Source organism: Notolepis coatsorum (assembly GCF_963971535.1).
Source record: "Notolepis coatsorum genome assembly, chromosome: 13".
In the NCBI taxonomy this organism is placed as follows: domain Eukaryota; kingdom Metazoa; phylum Chordata; class Actinopteri; order Aulopiformes; family Paralepididae; genus Notolepis; species Notolepis coatsorum.
The window spans coordinates 34,719,905-34,742,777 of NC_140177.1; the positions used below are offsets into that span (position 1 = coordinate 34,719,905).

The window sequence follows — 22,873 nt, forward strand, 5'->3', positions numbered from 1 at the left end:
CGGTGTGCTTTGCTGCTAGACTAGGTGAAGGTACAACAAAGCCAAGCTATACAATTGATGATGAACTGATACACGTTTGTGAATGTGCATGTTTGTGTAAGAGAATGTTACGGCCAGGTAGCATCTGCCATCACTAACGTCAAGCTAAGGCCATGGTTACACTTACAACGTTTAATTTTCGAATTATTTCGTTTGCATGTCCAAGTTAAAAGGCAATGCCGTTTTGGCAGGCAATTTCGTTTTCCTAGCGGCAACGCTCAAAGGGGGTTTTCATTTTGAAAACTCGCCGGCAACAGTGCCATGTAATATGCACGAGCCAGATACGGAGCCGCTCACGCCCAACGACGCCCATGCGCAGTAGACACCAACGTCCGTGCCCTTGATATGACGGATCATGATATCACAGAACGCTGCTAGAACAAGACGCAAATATTATTGCTCAAGATGTAAAATACGCTAGTGAGCAGGGGAGGCACTAGTGAATAACGCACATGGAGGACAACCCGTCACTTTCAAACATTCTATCGGCTATTAATAAGAACAGCAGCATGAACGAACGATTCGCCAAACTGGAGATAACTTTTCCCCTTTTTGTGCTCTCTTACATTGTTCATGATGTCCTATTTCACTCTATAAAGTCCGATTATGATGACTCTGAGTCCTAATATCAGGGAGTCCGGGGTGATAATCTGACGTGAGCGCGTAAAAAGACGCTCGCCTGACATATCTGCATGTAACTCGAGAACCGATGAACGGATTTTATCGAGTCAGATGGCATTCGAACGGCAACAAATAACACTTTAATTTAATTGTAATTTATATGTTCAGCGAGAAATGCAGCCCGAGCCTTCAGACGCTCGCAAAGTGCCGTGAAACTGAGACAAACTGCTCTGAAGGTCCAGATTAATGATTCGACTTAAGTCAATTCGTTAAACGTATCCGTTGTCTTACTTATTATTAAACGTATTATTTATTTCTCCCAAAATGAAGGTTCCGAAAGGTCCGTCTCCATCACAAGCGTAATGTAGATAGACTGATAGACCTGTATAGGCTGTAATGGACGGTGAAGAGACGTTGGGCTGAGTTTGGTTAATGATGCCATAATTCTCTGCTGTGCTTTTAGGCACACACACACGCAATTAAAGACCTCTGCGACAGGTCCTGCATTATTATACACACGCACGCTCTGTGCTCTCTCTCTGTCTGTCTGGCTTGTGCACGCGACAAATACCTCCCGAGCATACAGGAGACAAACGGCATCTAACTTGCCTGCCAATACACAACGTTCTGAAAAGTGAAATGAAACTAAATAGTTTTGCCTTTAATGTAACCGCAGCCTAAGATAAGATACGTTTTCCTTTATTGATCCCCTTGGGGAAATTCAGGCATCATAGCAGCATGGGGGAAGGAGGAGGGGAGGTACAGGTAGTAAAAAGCAGTGTAAACAATATAACATCAATAGGCTTAACATAACATAATTAACTCTGGACATGTGCATAATGGTCAACAACGTGCGAGATGAGGGTATGTAAGTAAGTAAACTTTACTTGTATAGCAGCACCTTTCACAGATAAAATCACAAAGTGCTTCACAGAAGTAAAACATAGCAACAGTTACATAGAGATTAGAGATGAACACACTACACATAAAACAATTCTGACACATCGTAAGCATAGGCATAACATAAGAAAATTAAATAACTAAATATGAGTGCAACTACATAAATGTCAGTCCTAAAAACAAAACAACAATTATAAATAAATAAACAAAGTATACAACCAGGAATTAATTAAAAGCCTGTCTGAATAAAAACGTTTTCAACTGTTCCTTAAAAGTGGATAGGGAGTCAAGTGAAAGCATAGAAAGGGGGAGGGTGTTCCAAAGGGTAGGGGCCATAAATTGGAAGGACCGGTCACCTTTTGTTATTAACCGGGTCCGTGGGACAACCAGGATTTTGTTGGGAGGACCTAAGGCATGAGTCGAGGCACGATCACGGGTACGATCACGGGTATAAATTATTCAAAAAGAATTTACTCTGTCCACATGACTGGTTTAAACCCTGCACAGAGTGAAGTCATATGCATGTAGTACAATGCCAAAGCAGTAGGTGGCGATGTTGTTCAGACATGAAGGCCATTTCAACCAATCGGAAAAGGTTGAACGCTCACTACACTTCCTGCTTAAAAACAACAAAGTCACCATCTTTAAATACCTCGCGTTAGCCATTTAGCCAACGTAGCATTTATATTTCAGCAAAAAAAGTGCAATAAAAGTGCAATAAACAAACGTACAGGTAGTAAAAGCAACACAGGCAGTGTAAACAATTTGGTCAATTTGGTCAATATAATTTACTATCTGACTAGCTGAAGAAAATATTCACATTATTCACAGTGTCACATAAGGTGCAGTATGCATAAGGTAGAGCCATATGAAATCCGCGATCACGGAATCGCGGACGGAATCGCGGAATTGAGCAATAAAAATGGAATCAACTGTAAATTAAAAAAAAATAAAAAATAAAAAATTATGTTGTGGGACTTGTACAGCACTTTGTTCAACTTTGTCAGTGCTGTAAAGTTTAAACCTTTTTAAATCTTAGACAAACAAAACACTTTGCTTTCATGAAATATTGTAAGCCGTCATTTGAGGCTTTATAAAAGCAGCACAATGAACACAAATCTGTCAGTGCCGAGTCCGACCTCATCTTAAATAACAAACAGCATTGCTTGTTGTAATTAACAAAGAGATGCAGAGTTGATTTTGCAAAAATATATATATATATCATTTATATTTTTATATTTTTTAATAATCAAATTTTATTTTCATATTCGAATCCCATGCCCATCGAACGAAGCTTCGAAGTATTTAAGACAGCCCTATTAAATGGACTGTTATATCTTATTAAATTGTGGACATTTATTCATTCCCACTTATTAGACACTATTTCTGATGGTAAAATGAGCGTACAAAGCAAAATACAGAATTCTGAAATATTAAAACGGAAAAAACGGAATTTGGAAAAAAATTAAATGGAATTTGGAAAAAAATAAAACGGATTTCATATGGCTCTACATAAGGTAGTGTTATAATTTACTATCTACTGAGTATACATTATTCACAGTATCACAGTATCCACTGAAATATACATTATTCACAGTATCACAGTATCACAGTATCCACATAAGGTGCAGTAAGCCTACGGTAGTGTAGGTTGTCCTCCTTGGGTCCCAGGTCAATGTCTGGTAGCAGTCGCTGTCGCTGCCCCCTGTTGTGGAGCCTGGAGGCTGCTAGTCGCTGCCCACTGTTGTGGAGCCTGATGGCCGCTGGTATGAACGACTGTCCGAGGCGGTTAGTTGACTGTAGGGGGGGAATGAGTCTGTGGCTGAACGAGCTTCTCATCTTGACTAGCTCGTCGTAGAGGGGGTGGTAGGGGTTCTCCATGATGGCAGCCAGCTTCCTTATCATCCCCCTCTCTGCCATCACCTCAAGTCTAGGTAGCTCGACTCCCACCATGGAGCTAGCCTTCCTCACCAGCTTGTTGAGCTTGTTGGTGTCCCTTGAGTTGATGTAGCCTCCCCAGCATGCCACAGCATAGAAGAGGATGCTGGCCACTACAGACTGGTAGAAAGACTGCAGCAGTCTGTTGCACACATTGAAGGACCTGAGTCTCCTCAGGAAGAACAGCCTGCTCTGTCCCTTCCTGTAGAGGGCCTCTGTGTTATCCGACCAGTCCAGTTTATTGTTCAGGTGTACCCCAAGGAACTTATGAGTCCACCATCTCCACATCCACCCCTCGGATGGAGATGGGAATCGGGGGGGGCCTCTTCTTGCCCCTCCGGAAGTCCACCACCAGCTCCTTGGTCTTACTGGTGTTGAGTTGGAGGTGGTTGCTGTCGCTCCACCCCACGAAGCTCTCCACCAGGGCTCTGTACTCCTCCTCATCATCGTCCGTGATGTAGCTTACGATGGAGGAGTCGTCTGAGAACTTCTGCAGGTGGCACCCGCTTGCGTTGCGGCAGAAGTCTGAGGTGTAGAGGGTGAAGAGGAAGGGTGACAGCACAGTTCCTTGGGGGGCGCCGGTGTTGCTCACCAGTACGTCAGACTGACTGTCCTTTAGTCTGACGTACTGTGGCCTCTCAGTGAGGTAGTCCTTGATCCAGGCCACCAAGCCGTGCTCCAGCTGCATCGCGGAGAGCTTCTCCGCTAGCAGTGACGGCTGGATGGTGTTGAAGGCGCTGGAGAAATCAAAGAACATAATCCTCACTGAGCTGCGCGGCTTCTCCAGGTGCGTGTACGCTCTGTGGAGCATGTAGATGATTATTATTAACATTAGAAAATGCTAATTGTAAATATGTTTGTCAAAGTAGAACTGTAATATGTACTTTCTCAGTCAGTGCTAAGTGCAGTAATCTTATGCAGCATCAGGGCCCGCGTCCACCTAGCGCATATTTCTCCGTGAAACATGCTGGCAGTGCGCCGGCAGAGCTGGCATGAAGCGCATCTTGTAGATGACAGAAAGAAATCTACAGCAATGCCGCGGTTTTGCACATATTATAGCATATTTGAATAACTTTATTGTATATTAATTATATATATAGTTATTGCCTGACACCACAGTTCGCCCTTTGCTTTTTATTAGCTTTTTAGTAGTGTATTCGTGTAGTTATTATTATTAGTTTTGTCGCGAATCTCAATGGTCTGTGGGAGACAGCCAGACAGGCAGGCAGCTCCGGTGTCAGGTTACAAACAGAGTGGTAGATATGAATGGCTGTGATTGGTTGTCTGAAAATGAGCTCAGCGCCTCGCTCTGAAAGTTGAGCGTTTCAACTTTCGGCCGCACAAAAAAGCTGAGAAAAGAAGCCGACGGCAGCGCACTTCCTAGAGGCGGCCGCATGCGGCCGCATGCGCTCCCTCCCCATTGGAATACATTGAAAACAGATGCGTGCGGTCAGAAATATGCGCCAAGTGGACGCGGGCCCTCACTTTTCACATCAAAACAAAAGTAGAACTGTAATGTGGACTCTAAGGGAAAGGTCTAAAAAAAAAGAAGAAAAAAAAATGTCAGGGAAAGATCTACAGGGAAGGTCTCAAAGATCGACCAGTCGATCGCGATCGACGGGTTGGTGACCACTGGTGTAGACCGTCTGGTTAAACTACCACAGTGATCTGTCTCCTCATTATATAGACCATCTCTGGTTAAACTACCACAGTTATCTGTCTCCTCATTATACAGACCAAAAGCCTGTAAAGATGGCGCTGCTAAGACCGGCTGCCTATCTGTGCGCTCCGTCGAGACTGTGCTTACTTTTGTTAATATTTATAGTTTTAAGAGTTTTGTTTGTACCAACTGTAGGTGCATTTAATGTGTATGACCGTCAGTCACTCATAGACATTGGATTACGGGAGACTTACCAACTGGATTACTCTCTGGATCAGCTCGCCGAACCACAACAATGGCCTGCGTAGATCCTGAGGACATCAGGACCATACCTCGACCCACGGAACAAAGGAACCAGGCGTCGAGGAAGGAGAGCTGGTGTCCGAAACAGACTGCGAGCCAGGCGGCACAGGACGCCACTGCCCAGTATATTGCTAGCCAATGTACAATCAATAGACAATAAACTAGACGACATCAGAGCAAGGATTCAATTCCAAAGAGACGTTAGAGATTGTAACGTTCTCTGCTTCACCGAGACATGGTTGACGCCGGACGTCCCAGACCACGCCATTCAACCGGCCGATCACTTCTTCATTCACCGTAAGGATTTGGATCCCCATTAGCCACAGCAGTGCTAAGCAGAATCCGGTAAACAGCGGGGAGGTGGGATAGCCTTCATGTTAAACAACAACTGGAGCCATCCAGGCAACGTGAAAGAGCTTTCGAATCACTGCTCCCCCAACCTGGAGTATATATCCATCAAGTGTCGGTCTCTTTCTCCCGAGAGAGTTAACGTCGATAATCTTGGTCGGAGTGTATATTCCCCGCAAGCAAACACAGGCGACGCGCTGTCCCTGCTTCATGACGAGGTAAATAGAATCCAGGCAGCGAATCTTGACGCTGCTATTGTGGTTGTGGGCGATTTCAATAGCGCCAATCTGAGAAAAGTATTGCCAGACTTCTACCAGCATGTGACTTGTAACACCAGAGATGGCAACATTTTAGACCATTGTTACTCTCAATTCAAGGGTGGCTACAAGGCTCATTCTGCCAGTGGTTTCGGCAAGTTTGATCATGCCGCCATCTTTCTTTCTCCGGAGTACAAACAAAGTATCAAACGCGCACCGGTAGTCTCGCGAGAGGTGCAGAAATGGTCTGTTGAATCGGAGGAGGCGCTCCAAGCTGGACTGGAATGTACAGACTGAAGTGTGTTCCGCGATAACACAGATAACATAAATGACTACACGGAGACAGTGCTGGACTTTATATGTACTTTGGTGGAAGAAACAATCCCCACTACCACAATTAGAGTTTACCCAAACCAAAAACCCTGGGTAGACAAATCCGTCCGTGAAGCTCTGAAAGCGTGCACCTCAGCATACAACGCCGGGCTTGTGGCAGGCAACATGAATGACCACAAGGTGGCGAGATACAACGTGAGGAGAGTAATAATAGAAGCAAAGAGGCGCTACAGGGATAAAATTGAACTGCAATATGAACAGGCTGACTCTAGAGCTATGTGGCAGGGCCTCAGAACGATGACAGATTACAAAGGCACCTCCCTCAAGCTGAACAGTGACATCTCCCTAGCAAATGATCTCAACACCTTCTATGCGAGGTTCGAGGCTGGGAATAACAACACCAGCATACACGCCATTGCAATGGAGGGGGGGGGGGCTGCTGAGGGAGACTCAGTGTTCAGGGTAACAGCACATGAGGTGAGGAGGACCTTCAAGAAAGTGAATATCAGGAAGGCAGCAGGACCGGACAGTATCCCCGGCCGCGTCCTAAAAGTCTGTGCCGACCAACTGGCCCCGGTATTCACTTATATCATATTTAACCTGTCCTTGGAACAGGCTGTTTAATCTCCACCTGTCTGAAGAAGTCCACTATCATCCCTGTACCCAAAAAATCCAAGCCTGCTTGCCTCAACGACTACCGCCCTGTAGCTCTCACCTCTATAGCCATGAAATGCTTTTGAGAAGCTAGTAAAGGGCTACATCTGCTCCTCCCTCCCCATCAACCTGGACCCCCTGCAATTTGCATACCACCCCAACAGGTCCACGGAGGACGCCATAGCCCACTATCATCCCTGGACAAGAGGCAGGGGAACTATGTGAGAATGCTGTTCATCGACTACAGCTCAGCATTCAATACCATAGTCCCCTCCAAACTCATAGCCAAGCTCAGGGACCTGGGCTTGAACTATGACCTCTGCCAGTGAGTCTTGGACTTCCTGACGGGCAGACCCCAGGTGGTGAGAGCAGGCAACTGCACCTCCTCATCCATCACCCTCAACATAGGGGCCCCCCAGGGCTGTGTTCTGAGTCCCCTCCTCTACTCCCTGTACACACATGACTGTGTGGCACAGCGGAACAACAACACAATCATCAAATTTGCTGACGACACAGTAGTGGTGGGCCTGATCTCTGCAAACGACGAGAGGGCCTACCTGGAAGAGGTCAAGGTCCTGGCGGGATGGTGTCAAGAGAACAGCCTCTCCCTGAACGTCAGCAAAACAAAGGAAATTATTGTGGACTTTAGGAGGTCGAGGGTCAGGGACTACAGCCCCCTCAGCATCGACGGGGCACCGGTTGAGAGAGTGAACAGTTTTAAGTACCTCGGAGTCCACATATCCGAGGACTTGACATGGACCACACACATTGACAGTGTTGTGAAGAAGGCACGGCAACGCCTCTACTTCCTCAGGCGCCTAAGGAAGTTCCAAGTCAGTCAGAAGATCCTTAAGAACTTCTACTCATGTACAATGGAGAGCATCCTGACTGGCAATATCACCTCCTGGTTTGGGAATAGCACAGCACAAGACCGTAGCAGACTACAGAGAGTGTAGACTAGAGCCATATGGAATCCGCGATCACGGAATCGCGGACGGAATCGCGGAATTGAGCAATAAAAATGGAATACATTTTTTTTTTTTTTTTACTTTATCTTTTATGTTGTGGGACTTGTACATCACTTTGTTCAACTTTGTCAGTGCTGTAAAGTTTAAACCTTTTTAAATCTTAGACAAACAAAACACTGCTTTCATGAAATATTGTAAGCTGTCATTTGAGGCTTTATAAAAGCAGCACAATGAACACAAATCTGTCAGTGCCGAGTCCGACCTCATCTTAAATAACAAACAGCAACAAAGAGAGGCAGAGTTGATTTTGCAAAAATATATATATATATTATTATTATTTTTTTTTTTTAATAATCGAATTTTATTTTCATATTCGAATCCCATGCCCATCGAACGAAGCTTCGAAGCTTCGAAGTATTTAAGACAGCTCTATTAAATGGACTGTTATATCTTATTAAATTGTGGACATTTATTCATTCCCACTTATTAGACACTATTTCTGATGGTAAAATGAGCGTACAAAGCAAAATACAGAATTCTGAAATATTAAAACGGAAAAAACGGAATTTGGAAAAAAATAAAATGGAATTTGGAAAAAAATAAAACGGATTTCATATGGCTCTAAGAGAGTGGCCCTTTCAGCCGAGCGCACAATTGGAGGGGGGCTTCCCACTCTCCAGAACATTTACAACAAGCGGTGCATGGGTAAGGCTAAGAGAATTATCAAAGACTCCAGCCACCCAAACAACTGCCTCTTTGAACTGCTGCGGTCAGGCAAGCGATACCGGAGTCTCATGGCAAGCACAGAAAGACTCAGAAGAAGCTTCTATCCCCAGGCCATCAGGTTGCTCAACGAACAATAACACTATGCAACAACCATCAAATGCACTCACAGCACACACATCCACACTCACACACTCACTTTAAACAAACAACTCACTGCAGCACCCACTCTACACACTTTAGAACACCTAAACACACTTTATATTTATTGGCAAAGAATTTGCACTACAACCCATACCTCAGTACACCTTACTGTAAATTGTACCTCATCCTATTTCTGCTTTGCACTATATAGTATATTGTATATTAGTATATATTGTATAGTATATTGTATGGTAACTCAGTTACTTCTACCCTGCATTGAACATTGTACATATATGTACATACTGAACACTTGTGTCTACGTACGTGACTTCTATTTTTTACTTGCTATACTTATTTTATTTTATACTTATCTTTTTTGTCTAGCACAGTCTCTGGAGCGTAACAGAAAAAAGCATTTTGTATAAAAGTATTCTGTACTTCTGTATGACAACTAATAAAGAAACTTGAAACTTGATCTCTGGTTAAACTACCACAGTGATCCGTCTCATTATATAGACCGTCTCTGGTTAAACTACCACAGTGATCTGTCTTCTCATTATATAGATTGCGTCTGGTTAAATACCACAGTGATTGGTCTCATTATATAGACTGTCTCTGGTTAAACTACCACAGTGATCTGTCTGCTCATTATATAGACTGTCTCTGGTTAAACTACCACAGTGATCTGTCTGCTCATTATATAGACTGTTTCTGGATGCACTGTGTATTGAATCCACAGTGCAGCGTTGCAATTCAACAGAATTTCCATTAAATGTGGATATTTAACTAAAGTATTTAACTAGTATTGCTTTATGTGTAATTCCCCAAAAAGTAAGTTCACTGTAAGCAACGTTTTTTTCTTATTGAAATTGGAAACATATCCCAAATTCCTTAATTTCTCATGGACAATTTCCGGAAGGTTATTGACACAACTGGTGTTTAGTATTAAGAGCAGTTTGTCTTTCTTGTTCTCTAACTACCATGGTCCAGAGACGGTCTATATAATAAGATCGATCACTGTGGTAGTTTAACCAGAGACTGTATATGATGAGACGGATCACTGTGGTAGTTTAACCAGAGACCGTCTATATAATGAGACTGATCACTGTGGTAGTTTAACCAGAGAGTCTATATAATGACACTGATCACTGTGGTAGCTTAACCAGAGACGGTCTATATAATGAGACGGCTCACTGTGGTAGTTTAACCAGAGACTGTCTATATAATGAGACGGATCACTGTGGTAGTTTAGCTTAAGATGTATTTTATTGTAGGGTTTGTGATGTGTTAAAGAGGTGTTTATTGTAGGGTTTGTTATGTGTTAAAGATGTGTTTATTGTAGGGTTTGTGATGTGGTAAAGAGATGTGTTTTATTGTAGGGTTTGTCTGTCTGCCGGACGGTTGGATGGGAGGTCGTTGGAGACAGAGTCCCACTGTAGAGATGTTCTTATAATTCTATTAATCTCAATACTACTTTGAGAGCACCTACACAATGGAGGGCTTCAGCTTATCATGAATTACGTCCTTGTTGGGTTGAGAGACAAAGAGAAGAGAGAGAGATGGAGAGGGACAAAGAGAAGAGAGCGAGATGGAGAGAGACAGAGCGAGAGAGTTGAGAGACGGAGCGAGAGAGTTGAGAGAGACAGAGAGAGTTGAGAGAGAGAAGGAGAAAGTTGAGAGAGAGTTGAGAGAGGAGAGAATTGAGAGAGTTGAGACTGAGTTAGAGAGAAGGAGAGAGTTGAGAGAGAAGGAGAGAGTTGAGAGAGAAGGAGAGTTGAAAGTAGGGATGCACCGAATATTCGGCCACCGAAAGGGTTTTAGCACCGAAAAAATATCACAGAATGTCAAAGAACAGGGTTACGTTCGTAACCTAACGTGTTGTTGTGATGACGTAATCAAAACGCGGCTTCAGTCATTACATGCGCAACGTGTAACGTGAGCTCTTCAGTCCTGCGTTCTACAGCCTGTGATAACTCCTCTTGGGACTCTGGAATTGCACTGTTTCTATGTAAACTCTGCGAGCAACGTGTGCAATAAATGCATCTTTAACATGCTTTATATCCTCGCCATTACTATATGCCCGTCGCGGTTAAAAACCTTTTTAACTAACGTTAAGCTAGCCAACAACGCTTCCATTCCTCACTTTCACTAGTCTCTCTTAAGCTACGTCATGCCCCGCTAAGAGTCACAGGAGATGTAGTAAATACAACAGTCCTTCCATGTAGGCTAGAACGCCATGAATTATGACAGTAGCACTACAGTAACATCATTAAGTCTGCTATAAGCTATTCTCCCTCTCGTGTGTGTGTGTCTTTATGCAGATCTTTATGCAGTTTAAAGCACCTTGGCTTTGTTCTGAATGCACTTTGTTGTAGTTATCCTACAGGGAAAAGAGAATGCACTTGACTTTAATGCACATTTTGTTGTATGCAAAGAGAAAATGTTTAAATTGTACAATCTTTCAGCAGTCAGTCTGGAATTAATGTATGCATTAAAAAGTTCTGAATAAATGTTTTATGGACCCATAATAGTGATATTTAAGTTAAGTTTTGCCATAATCATGTCTTTTGCCATAATCAGGTAGCTGAACAAAAAAATATATATACATTATATATATATATATTTAATTATTTATATTAATTTTCGGCATTCGGTTTTCGGCCACCTGTTTCCTATTTTCGGTATTCGGTTTCGGCCAAGAATTTCCCATTCGGTGCATCCCTAGTTGAAAGAGATGGAGAGAGTGGAGAGAGAGTTGAGAGACAAAGAGGCTAGAGCGAAACAAAATGAGAGTTGAGAGAAATGGAGATAAAGATAGAAATGGAGAGAGGAGAGAAACGGAGAGTAGAGGAGAGAAATGGAGAAATGGAGAGAGGAGAGAGAGACAAATCTCTTCCATAGTTCCAGTTACTGTTGTATGAATCCATGCAGCTGTTCCCTGAAAACATCAATAATTCACTGACTGTGTTTATACTCTCTCTATATACTGTGTGTGTGAGTTTACATTGTGTGTGTACTGTGTGTTTACCCTTTTGCTGTGTGTGTACTCTATGAGTGTCTACATGTACGTTGTGTGTACCGTGTGTGTGTTTATCATTTTGCTGTGTGTGTACTCTGTGAGTGTGTACATGTACTGTGTGTGTGTGGGTGGGGGTGTGTGCGCGGGCGCGTGTGTGTTTACTCTAGTTACAGGTCATCTGTTTTGTCTGTTGACTCTGTAACCTGATGCCTCATTTGCATAATGACCGCCAGCTGGCAAATAGGAAAGATATCTATTATACCTGTGTGTGTGAGAGGGAGAGAGGGGGGTGGAGAGAGAGAGAGGGGGAGAGAGGGAGAGAGAGATAGTTTAGAAACTTCAGTTCCAACCTTTTCTTGTTTTTTCTTTTAATTGATGTTTTATTTATTGTTGTTTGTTTATTGTTGTTTACAGTTGGATGGTGACAGCATGTTCCTGGGCATGCCTGAGGCGGGGCTTGATTTTGGCCTGACCAATCAGGTAAGAGAAATTGAAAATCTCTCACTACGGTGTGCATGCGTGCGTGTGTGAGAGAGAGCGAGAGAAAGAGAGAGAGAGGTTGTTATAGCGTATCATCAGCTCCCATATTCCCCATGTGCATCCCTTTATAGAAACACACACGCACATGCACACACACACACACACACACACACTATATGTCTTCTAGAATACTAGTTAGGCCTCCTGAGAGCTGTGTGTGTGTGCATGCGTAGTTGTGTTTGTGTGTACTATACTGGCCTGTTGCCTCACTGCCAACCTAACCAACATTAATAAACCATAACACAGCACATACATTATTCATACTGCTACAATATAGGGAATATTTATTGAGTGGGATAGAAGACTATGATTATAATGTTTTATTCATAAACGTACTGTATACTGGAATTGGCTGGGAGGGAACATGAGGAATAATCATGGTTGGTATTGTTATTAAAATACTGCTTTATTATAATAATAATAATAATAATAATAATAATAATAATAATAATAATAATAATAATACATTACTGTTTCTTCATTGACAATAGTAAGTTGACTTAACTAATGATGAACTGTATGTTGATAACGATAAATACCTAGGAACTAATGAGGAACTGTATGTTGATAATGATAAGTAACTAGGAACTAAGTAGGGATGCTCCGATCGATCGGCCACCGCGATTGGTGATCGGTGATAATGCTTTATTTTCGCCGATCGTCAAAACCGATCGAAAAACATGATCCAATTCTTAGCGGAGATCTCACTCGCTGACTTCTCTCTCAGGCACACAGAGCTGCACACAGAGCTGCACACAGAGCTGCGGCTCCTGCTCCTCCAGCCCCTCCCGCACCCGTGTAAACACGGGTCTAGTCTAGTCTAGTGGGACCTCCGTGAGCTAACGTTAGCTACCGTTACAAAATGACCCAGTCAACTTCAATTTTAGTTTAATACATGATGAGGCATTGTCTAACGGTATCTAGCCGGCTAGCTACTGATAGCTCCTGATATCAACAAATGCTCCAGCAATAGTCTAGTACTAGTGTATGATACCTCTGTTAGCTCACGTTAGCTCACGTTAGCTCACTGTTCAAAACGAAATGTCCCATTCAACTAAATTGTTCACTGAGGCGTTGTCTTAACGTTATCTAGCCGGCTAGCAGTAGCTACAGATAGCTCCTGATATCAATGTCTTATAACATTAATTCGATGCGTATTCGAGCCCCGGCTTGCATCACAGTCACAAACGGGGCTAGCTGAGGGAGTAGGGTATATCTGCAGAGCCGCAGATATACCCTGTTGAGGGCATGCTGAATGTGATTTGATCAAAGCAGAGTATACACACAGACAGATAGCGAGCATTTTGACTCGTTGCGTGGTGGCGATGTCTCGCAGATAATACAACTACAAGTATAATTATATAATATATATATTTTATAAATTTTTTTTTTTTTTTTTATAAAATAAAACGTTTTATTTGTATCAAACGATCGATATCGGATCGGTATCGGCCGATATGGCTCAAGACGATCGGTGATCGGTATCGGTGGCAAAAAACGTGATCGGGGCATCCCTAGAACTAAGGAACTGAATGTTAATAATGATAGTACCTAGGAACTAATGAGGAACTGAATGTTAATAATGATAGTACCTAGGAACTAATGAGGAACTGTATGTTAATAACGATAAGTACCTAGGAACTAATGAGGAACTGTATGTTAATAACGATAAGTACCTAGGAACTAAGGAACTGTATGTTAATAACGATAAGTACCTAGGAACTAATGAGGAACTGTATGTTAATGATAAGTACCTAGGAACTACCTAGGAACAGCTAAGATACAATATGTCTCTCTATGCACATGCACATTTATAGATAATCGATTGCCGTTTATTCCCGATACATGCTATATTAAAAAATTCAACTGTATATGATCCTATACGTTATGCGTCATGTGCGGAGGAAAGGGGCGGGGGGGGGGTCGTTTATAATTCCGTGATCGTCAGTAAATGCTTTATGTAGTATGGGTGATATATTGATCAGATCGGTTTGCAGTGAAATGAATAAACAATTGGGCTGAAAATAACGTTGGCGTCCTCTTACCGTGCGTCAAAGAGACTGGCGGTGAAATATCCCAAGTATAGGACGTCGATCGCCTAGGTCCATTTCCGGTTTGTATGTTGCAATAAACGCCGAAATCATATAGATTATTAAGTTTATAAAGCGATCGATATGTACTATAGTATCTGTCGGGAGCCTTGCAACAATGTCTGATGGCCGGATGAATTTAATCGACGCACACTTCCCACTTCCTGTTGTTTGAGTGTAACTCGCCCGACCATCCACCAGGCGGCGGTATTGAGCCGTCGTTGTATTGAGCCGTAGGGTCCAGCTGCAGCGCCGGAGGTGTATATATGAATTATGAATGCCATGGCGAAAAAATGAAATATTGATCTCAATATCGCTGTACAGCGTGGTCTGGGGAATGTGTTAATGATAAGTATCTAGGAACTAATGAGGAACTGTATGTTGATAACGATAAGTACCTAGGAACTAATGAGGAACTGTATGTTAATGATAAGTACCTAGGAACTACCTAGGAACAGCTAAGATACAATATGTCTCTCTATGCACATGCACATTTCGTGCTTGTTGCCTGCCTGACACCTATGCACATGCACCTGCGTAGCACAGCGGAACAACAACACCATCATCAAATTTGCTGATGACACAGTAGTGGTGGGCCTGATCTCTGCCAACGACGAAAGGGCCTACCTGGAAGAGGTAGAGAACCTGTCACAGTGGTGTCAGGAGAACTGCCTCTCCCTGAACGTCAGCAAAACAAAAGAGATGATTGTGGACTTCAGGAGGTCGGGGGTCAAGGACTACAGCCCCCTCAGCATCGACGGGGCACCAGTTGAGAGAGTGAACAGTTTCAAGTACCTCGGAGCCCACATATCCGAGGACTTGACATGGACCACACACATTGACAGTGTTGTGAAGAAGGCACGACAACGCCTCTACTTCCTCAGGCGCCTAAGGAAGTTCCAAGTCAGTCAGAAGATCCTTAGGAACTTCTACTCATGTACAATAGAGAGCATCCTGACCGGCAACATCACCTCCTGGTTTGGGAATAGCACTGCACAAGACCGTAGCAGACTACAAAGAGTGACACGTTCAGCCGAACGCACAATTAGAGGGGGGCTTCCCACCCTCCAGAACATTTACAACAAGCGGTGCAAGGGGAAGGCTAAGAGAATTATTAAGGACTCGAGCCACCCGAACAACTGCCTCTTTGAACTGCTGCCGTCAGGCAAGCGATACCGGAGTCTTATGGCGAGCACAGAAAGACTCAGAAGGAGCTTCTATCCCCAGGCCATCAGGCTGCTAAACGAACAATAATCGCTAAACGAACAATAATCACTATGCAACAACCATCAAATGCACACAGCACACACACCCACACGCACACACACACTCACTCAAACAAACAACACACTGCAGCACCCACTCTCCACACTTTAGATCACACAAACACACTTACACTTTATATTTATTGATAAAGGATTTGCACTACAACTCGTACACCTACTGTGAATTGTACCTAAACTGCACCTTGTCCATTTATGCCTTGCACTATATAGTATTGTATATTAGTACACTGCACAGTATTGTATATTGTATGGTAACTACGTCTACGAACATTGTACATATGTCTAAACTGAACACTGTGACCTCTTTTTTTTCTTCTAATTTTTACTATGTTTTTATTTCATACTTATCTTGTCATGCACAGTCTCTGGAGCGCAACAGTAAGAAGCATTTTGTACAAAAGTATTCTGTACTTCTGTATGACAACTATTAAAGAAACTTAAAGAAACTTGAAAACTATATTATTTCCAGGTCAAAGGTAAACATGACCATACATAGAATTGTTCTATTCACAAAGCCACCATGGGCCATACTTGTTGACTCGTTTTCTGAGGCTTGTTTCATCACAAAGGCATGTTTTATGATGGGGTTCGGTAAAATAAACATTACCTTTTGTCAGCAGGTCAAAACCCTGTCCACTCTTGCTCCAAAGTGTCTGAGTCAGAACAGGAAACATTTTAATAAATAACGTTAGTTGGCTCTGGCAGCATCTACCACAGATAACGTTACATCCTCAGCCTGTTTGAAAATACTAGAATCCAACATAATCTGGTGAAAACGTACCTTATGTTATGGATGGATCATCACCGTTTGTCCTCTTCATAATAATCTCCAATAGTTCACGATCGTCATTGCCGAACGTTAGTTGGCTCTGGTGCTCTCAACTCTCGTGGCGGCGACTATCGTGGAGCGGTGAACAGATAACGTTACATCCTTGGCCCGTTGGCCGGTTTGACTAGTATTTTTATGATTTACCAGAAGTGCTGAGTCAAATGTAGTCTGGTGAAAACGCACCTTATCATCCATAAGTGTGATTGTTGGTCCTCTTCATAATAATCTCCAATAGTTCGCTTCACGCGTCGCAATTGCCGAGGCAGTTTGCTGGCTAGTGGCTACTGTGGCCAGTGAGCAAACCCTCCCCACAGGAAAATAGCCCAGATCAAAAGGTAGGCGAGACTGCCACCTATCGGGATTTGATCGTCATTTCAATTCTAATTATGTTAGGGTTACCAGGATCACACACAGGGTGCGGCGGACTGCTTAGTATGATAATAATAAAGAAAACATAATTTTTTTTACTTGAACTTGAGGACTGCATACTTTCTTTGCAAACCAAAATACTATACTTTATACTTATAGCACATGCATGAGCCTGGTCTCTTTTGAAAGATAATATTCTGAAGTTTCTGATACAATAAGGATAATTCACTTTTAGTGCTAATGAAATAGTGTAACATAGGTCTGACCTTGACTTGTAGAAAAACTTGTTACTCACGTTTTTCTGTAGTAGTTGCAATATCCAAAAGTTTATTTCCAAATAAATTGGTATGGCTGATAAAACACCCTGGGTCCATAGCCTGAAGTGTAGTACATGTCCAAATTTCATAAAATCCATTCAGAAATGAGTGATATAGAGCGATTTTGGTCAAATGTGAGAAAAAAAGGTCTGCAGGTTTCCATTTGGTCATAGACTCCAATGCATTCTGCAAATTTTTTTACTTCCTGTTTTCACTTGTGACTTTTCACCTAGATCCCTGATTCGCTCATCCCCAACTGTGGTATCATTGGAAAGACACACTCATTGGCTACAACACTGTCCAATAATTTTCGAGATCGCCAAATGATTGACGGAGCTAGAACTAGAGCCATATGAAATCCGCGTTCACGGAATCGCGGACGGAATCGCGGAATTGAGCAATAAAAATGGAATAAAAAAAGAAAAAGAAAAATTATAATAATTTATTTTATGTTGTGGGACTTGTACAGCACTTTGTTCAACTTTGTCAGTGCTGTAAAGTTTAAATCTTAGACAAACAAAACACTTTGCTTTCATGAAATATTGTAAGCCGTCATTTGAGGCTTTATAAAAGCAGCACAATGAACACAAATCTGTCAGTGCCGAGTCCGACCTCATCTTAAATAACAAACAGCATTGCTTGTTGTAGTTAACAAAGAGAGGCAGAGTTGATTTTGCAAAATAAAAAAATATATATATCATTTATATTTAATTTTTTTTTAATAATCAAATTTTATTTTCATATTCGAATCCCATGCCCATCGAACGAAGCTTCGAAGTATTTAAGACAGCCCTATTAAATGGACTGTTATATCTTATTAAATTGTGGACATTTTTTCATTCCCACTTATTAGACACGATTTCTGATGGTAAAATGAGCGTACAAAGCAAAATACAGAATTCTGAAATATTAAAACGGAATTTGGAAAAAAAAATTATGGAATTTGGAAAAAGAAAACGGATTTCATATGGCTCTACTAGAGCGTCGGGAGTGGTATTCGAAAAAATGTAAAGTCTGCTAAAGACTTTGTCACACGCCTCACATATCGGCATGTAACTCGAGAACCGCTGAACGGATTTTGTCGCCTGAAACGGAAATCGGCAGGCAACAAATAGGGCTTTAATTCGATATATATATATATTTTATAAGAATATACATGCACACCCGAGCCGCTAGAGATCGCCAAAGTGGCGTCGGGCGCCGGTGGGCAAATCCTCCTCAAGAGGGGCCGTTGCACGTTTGGAGGTTAAACTCTGCAACCGAGGGGAGAATCTCAAGCTTTAAGGACGGTTGGAGTTCATTCCATGAGATAGAGGGGCATCAATAGAACTGGCACCAAAGTCTGACACCAAGCAGAGCATAGAGTGCTGGTGTTCTGACGTGACAACCCTTCCTTCTGTTCTAGTTTCCTTGTTATAGAGCACTGGTGTTCTGATGTGACGACCCTTCCTTCTGTTATAGTTTCCTTGCACTGCAACAAGAAATACACTTCAGGTCAGAATGTTGCTGTTGTGTGTTCCTTGGAGGACAGGGTGTGTTGCTGGTGTGTGTTCCTTGGGGGACAGGGTTTGTTGCTGTTGTGTGTTCCCTGGAGGACAGGGTGTGTTGCTGGTGTGTGTTCCTTGGGGGACAGGGTTTGTTGCTGTTGTGTGTTCCCTGGAGGACAGGGTGTGTTGCTGGTGTGTGTTCCTTGGAGGACAGGGTGTGTTGCTGGTGTGTGTTCCTTGGAGGACAGGGTGTGTTGCTGGTGTGTGTTCCTTGGACAAGGCTTCGAGGACAGGGTGTGTTGCTGGTGTGTGTTCAGGGGGCGAAATTAAAGCCCGCCGCCCGCCAGGGGCGCTCAGTTTTTACCTTTGGCGCTTGCCACTGAGAGCCCTGCCCGCCGTGTGGCGTGTAGACGTGTAGTTCATAATGATACTCTTATTTTGAAGATCTGTGCGGGTCTCATTTCCGGCCCAAGCGCAGCTAGAGTCATAATATCGATGGCTCCGGCAGTTAGCAGCATTCGGTTCGTATGATATTCTTATTTTGAAAAAAAACGTGGCAACGAGTCATATCCGCCCAGCCGGGCCAGCCCCCTGCAGCGGGATACTATTGGCTTCTGCTCGTATCAACACAGAGCGGCCCGCAGCTCTAGTGCCACTGCTAACGTTAAGCTCTCAGAATGGTAGCAGCTCGCCTGCAGCATCTAGTGCTAACGTTAAGCTCCCAGAATGGTAGCAGCTCGCCCGCAGCATCTAGTGCTAACGCATTGTCTAACGTAGGCCTGCCGCGATAAGCAATAAATCGATTAATTGCCGCGATAATTAAAATTAATGCAATGATTTTGACGGGCGCGATTAATTGCTATTTGCGCGTTTGTTTTAATGAGGCGGAACCAGTGCCCCTTGTCAGTCACTGTCCGTGTTGGGAGGCGGGCCGCTGGCTTTACTACAGAGCAGAGAGCACAGCACAGGAGCTCCGTGGGGCAACACCACATAGCTTAACTACATTTCTCAATAGTGTTGCTCCTTTTAACCAAGTAGCGTTATTTGTAGTGTAACGTTAGCGTTTTAACGTTAGTAGCTAACGTTAAAACTAACTTAAAGTTAGTTGTTCACCAACAATCTCAACATTTGTTTTATCATTAGCTCATGTCGATCTACTAGTAGCATCAGCAAGCTAACGTTAGCTGGCCCCAGTCCACTAGCAGCATGTCGATCTACCAGCAGCATCAGCAAGCTAACGTTAGCTGGCCCCAGCCCATTAGCAGCATGTCGAAGTAGTAGTAGCATCAGCAAGCTAACGTTAGCTGGCCCCAGTCCACCAGCAGCATCAGCAAGCTAGGATAATCACAACAATACTTCCGGTCCGGTCGGTGGGCTTCAAAATAAAAGTCTAAAACACCGGAAAAGACGGAGCGGTGGGCTTCAAAATAAAAGTTTTGGGAAATAAATTTCTCAAAAAAAAATTCTCTAACCGGTCGCAATAATATCGCTTATCGCGATATTTTCGGGGGCAATTAATCGCCCAGCAAATTTTTTTATCGTGGCAGGCCTAGTCTAACGGTATCTAGCTGGCTAGCTACTGATATCAACAAATGCTCCAGCAATAGTCTACTCGAGTGCATAAAACCTCCGTTCCCTCGTTAGCTAGCTCGCGTTAGCTAGCTCACGCTAGATCGATCTGTCCCAGTAAACTAAATTGTCTTAACGTTATCTACCGGGCTAGCAGTAGCTACAGATAGCTCCTGATATCAATGTCTTATAACATTGATTGAATGCGTATTCTAGCTGAGGGCATGTTGAATGTGATTTGACAACATAACCGTAACGTTATAAATGGGTCCAGCTGCATCGCCGGAGAATCCTTGCATGCTGAATGTAGGGTCTAGCTGAATATAGGGTCTAGCTGCAGGGCCGGAGAATCCTTGCTGGAGCTGGAGGCTACTCAAGTATACACACAGACAGTGGAGCTGTTTGCAGATAGCAAGCATTTTGACTTATTGCGTGGTGGCGATGTCTCGCAGATAATACAACTACAAGTATGATTATATAATATATATTTTATTTAATTTTTTTTTTTATATAAAATATATATATATATATTTTTTAATCAAAAAAATGTTGGCAGGTAAGAAATATGCTTGGCGGGTAGACTCTTCCCATCTACCCGCCACTGGCCGGTGAGTCAAAAAGTTAATTTCGCTCCCTGTGTGTGTTCCCTGGAGGACGGGGTGTGTTGTAGGGCTGGGCAATTCTTGCTAAAATGTGAATCACGATTTTTCTCTCTAAGAATTGAGATCACGATTCTCTCACGATTCTTATTTTTTTCAATAAAATCCTTTAAAAAGTAAATCAAATAAAAAATAAAATGAAAAACTTTATTTTTTTATTATAAAAAAGAAAATCGTCATAACTTAGAAATGAGATTGCATAGGTCTATGAATCGAGATCGTGAATTTTTTTCGATTAATTTCCCAGCCCTAGTGTGTTGCTGGTGTGTGTTCCCTGGAGGACGGGGTGTGTTGAGTCTTGAACAGACAGGGTGTGTTGAGTCTTGAACAGACGGGGTGTGTTGAGTCTTGAACAGACGGGGTGTGTTGAGTCTTGAACAGACGGGGTGTGTTGAGTCTTGAACAGACGGGGTGTGTTGAGTCTTGAACAGACGGGGTGTGTTGAGTCTTGAACAGACAGGGCTGTTGAGTCTTGAACAGACAGGGCTGTTGAGTCTTGAACAGACAGGGTGTGTTGAGTCTTGAACAGACGGGGTGTGTTGAGTCTTGAACAGACAGGGTGTGTTGAGTCTTGAACAGACAGGGCTGTTGAGTCTTGAACAGACGGGGTGTGTTGAGTCTTGAACAGACAGGGTGTGTTGAGTCTTGAACAGACAGGGTGTGTTGAGTCTTGAACAGACAGGGTGTGTTGAGTCTTGAACAGACGGGGTGTGTTGAGTCTTGAACAGACAGGGTGTGTTGAGTCTTGAACAGACAGGGTGTGTTGAGTCTTTCCTCCACAGTGGTTTCCACCGCGGCTCTTAGACATAAATGTGATAGTCCTGCTTTCAGCCTGGGACCTCAGATTTGACCCTAGAGCCCCTGCTGACCCTTGACTGTGACCTTTTGACCCCTGTGTCGTAGTTCAGTGTGCCACAGCCCCCCGAGCCGACCCCCCCGACCGCCGCTCAGCAGCGGAGGAGAAACACACACACCACAGACACACAGAGTGCATCCTGGGTAAACACACACACACACACACACCACAGACACACCAAGTGCATCCTGGGTAAACACACACACACACACACACACACACACACACACACACACCACAGACACACAGAGTGCATCCTGGGTAAACACACAGGAGACACACAGAGTGCATCCTGGGTAAACACACAGACACTGACACACCCACACACACACCCACCCACACCACACCACAGACACGCATAGTGCATCCTGGGTAAACACACACACACACACAGACACACACACACACACACACACACACACACACACACACACACACACACACACACACACACACACACACACGGATCATCCTGGATAAACACACACACAGAACATCCTGGATAAATACACACACGCACACGCATGCACACACACACACACACACACACACACACACACACACACACACACACACACACACACACACACACACACACACACACACACACACACTATTCAGACAGCATGATTAATGGTGTGTAGTGGTTGATAGTGAAGCCAGACTGGAATGAGCTGTCCATCACACACACACACACACACACACACACACACAGCTAGAAGGAGAGACTGGCTGTGTGTGTGTGTGAAAGGAGCTAATCCTTATTGCATTAGTCTGTATAGAAGCCCCCAGCACAGAACCAACTATTGTACTGATATGAATAGAACAATGATAGAGAGAGAGGGAGAGAGTGAGAGAGAGAGTGAGATAGACAAACAGAAAGAGAGAGGGGGCAGAGAGAGATGGAGGGAGAGTGGGATAGAGGGGGAGAGATGGACAGATATTATTAAGTAGATTATAGTTT

At 43.3% G+C, this 22,873-nt stretch overlaps 1 protein-coding gene across 1 annotated transcript in view; it reads left to right on the top strand.

Annotated features, from left to right (window-relative positions):
• Nucleotides 1-22,873, top strand: part of tox (thymocyte selection-associated high mobility group box) — a 125,804-nt gene that overhangs the window by 42,519 nt on the left and 60,412 nt on the right. Inside the window, exon 2 of the mRNA XM_084327270.1 lies at nt 12,322-12,387. Within this exon, the coding sequence (XP_084183396.1) occupies nt 12,322-12,387 (66 nt within the window). The remainder of the gene's footprint in view (nt 1-12,321; nt 12,388-22,873) is intronic.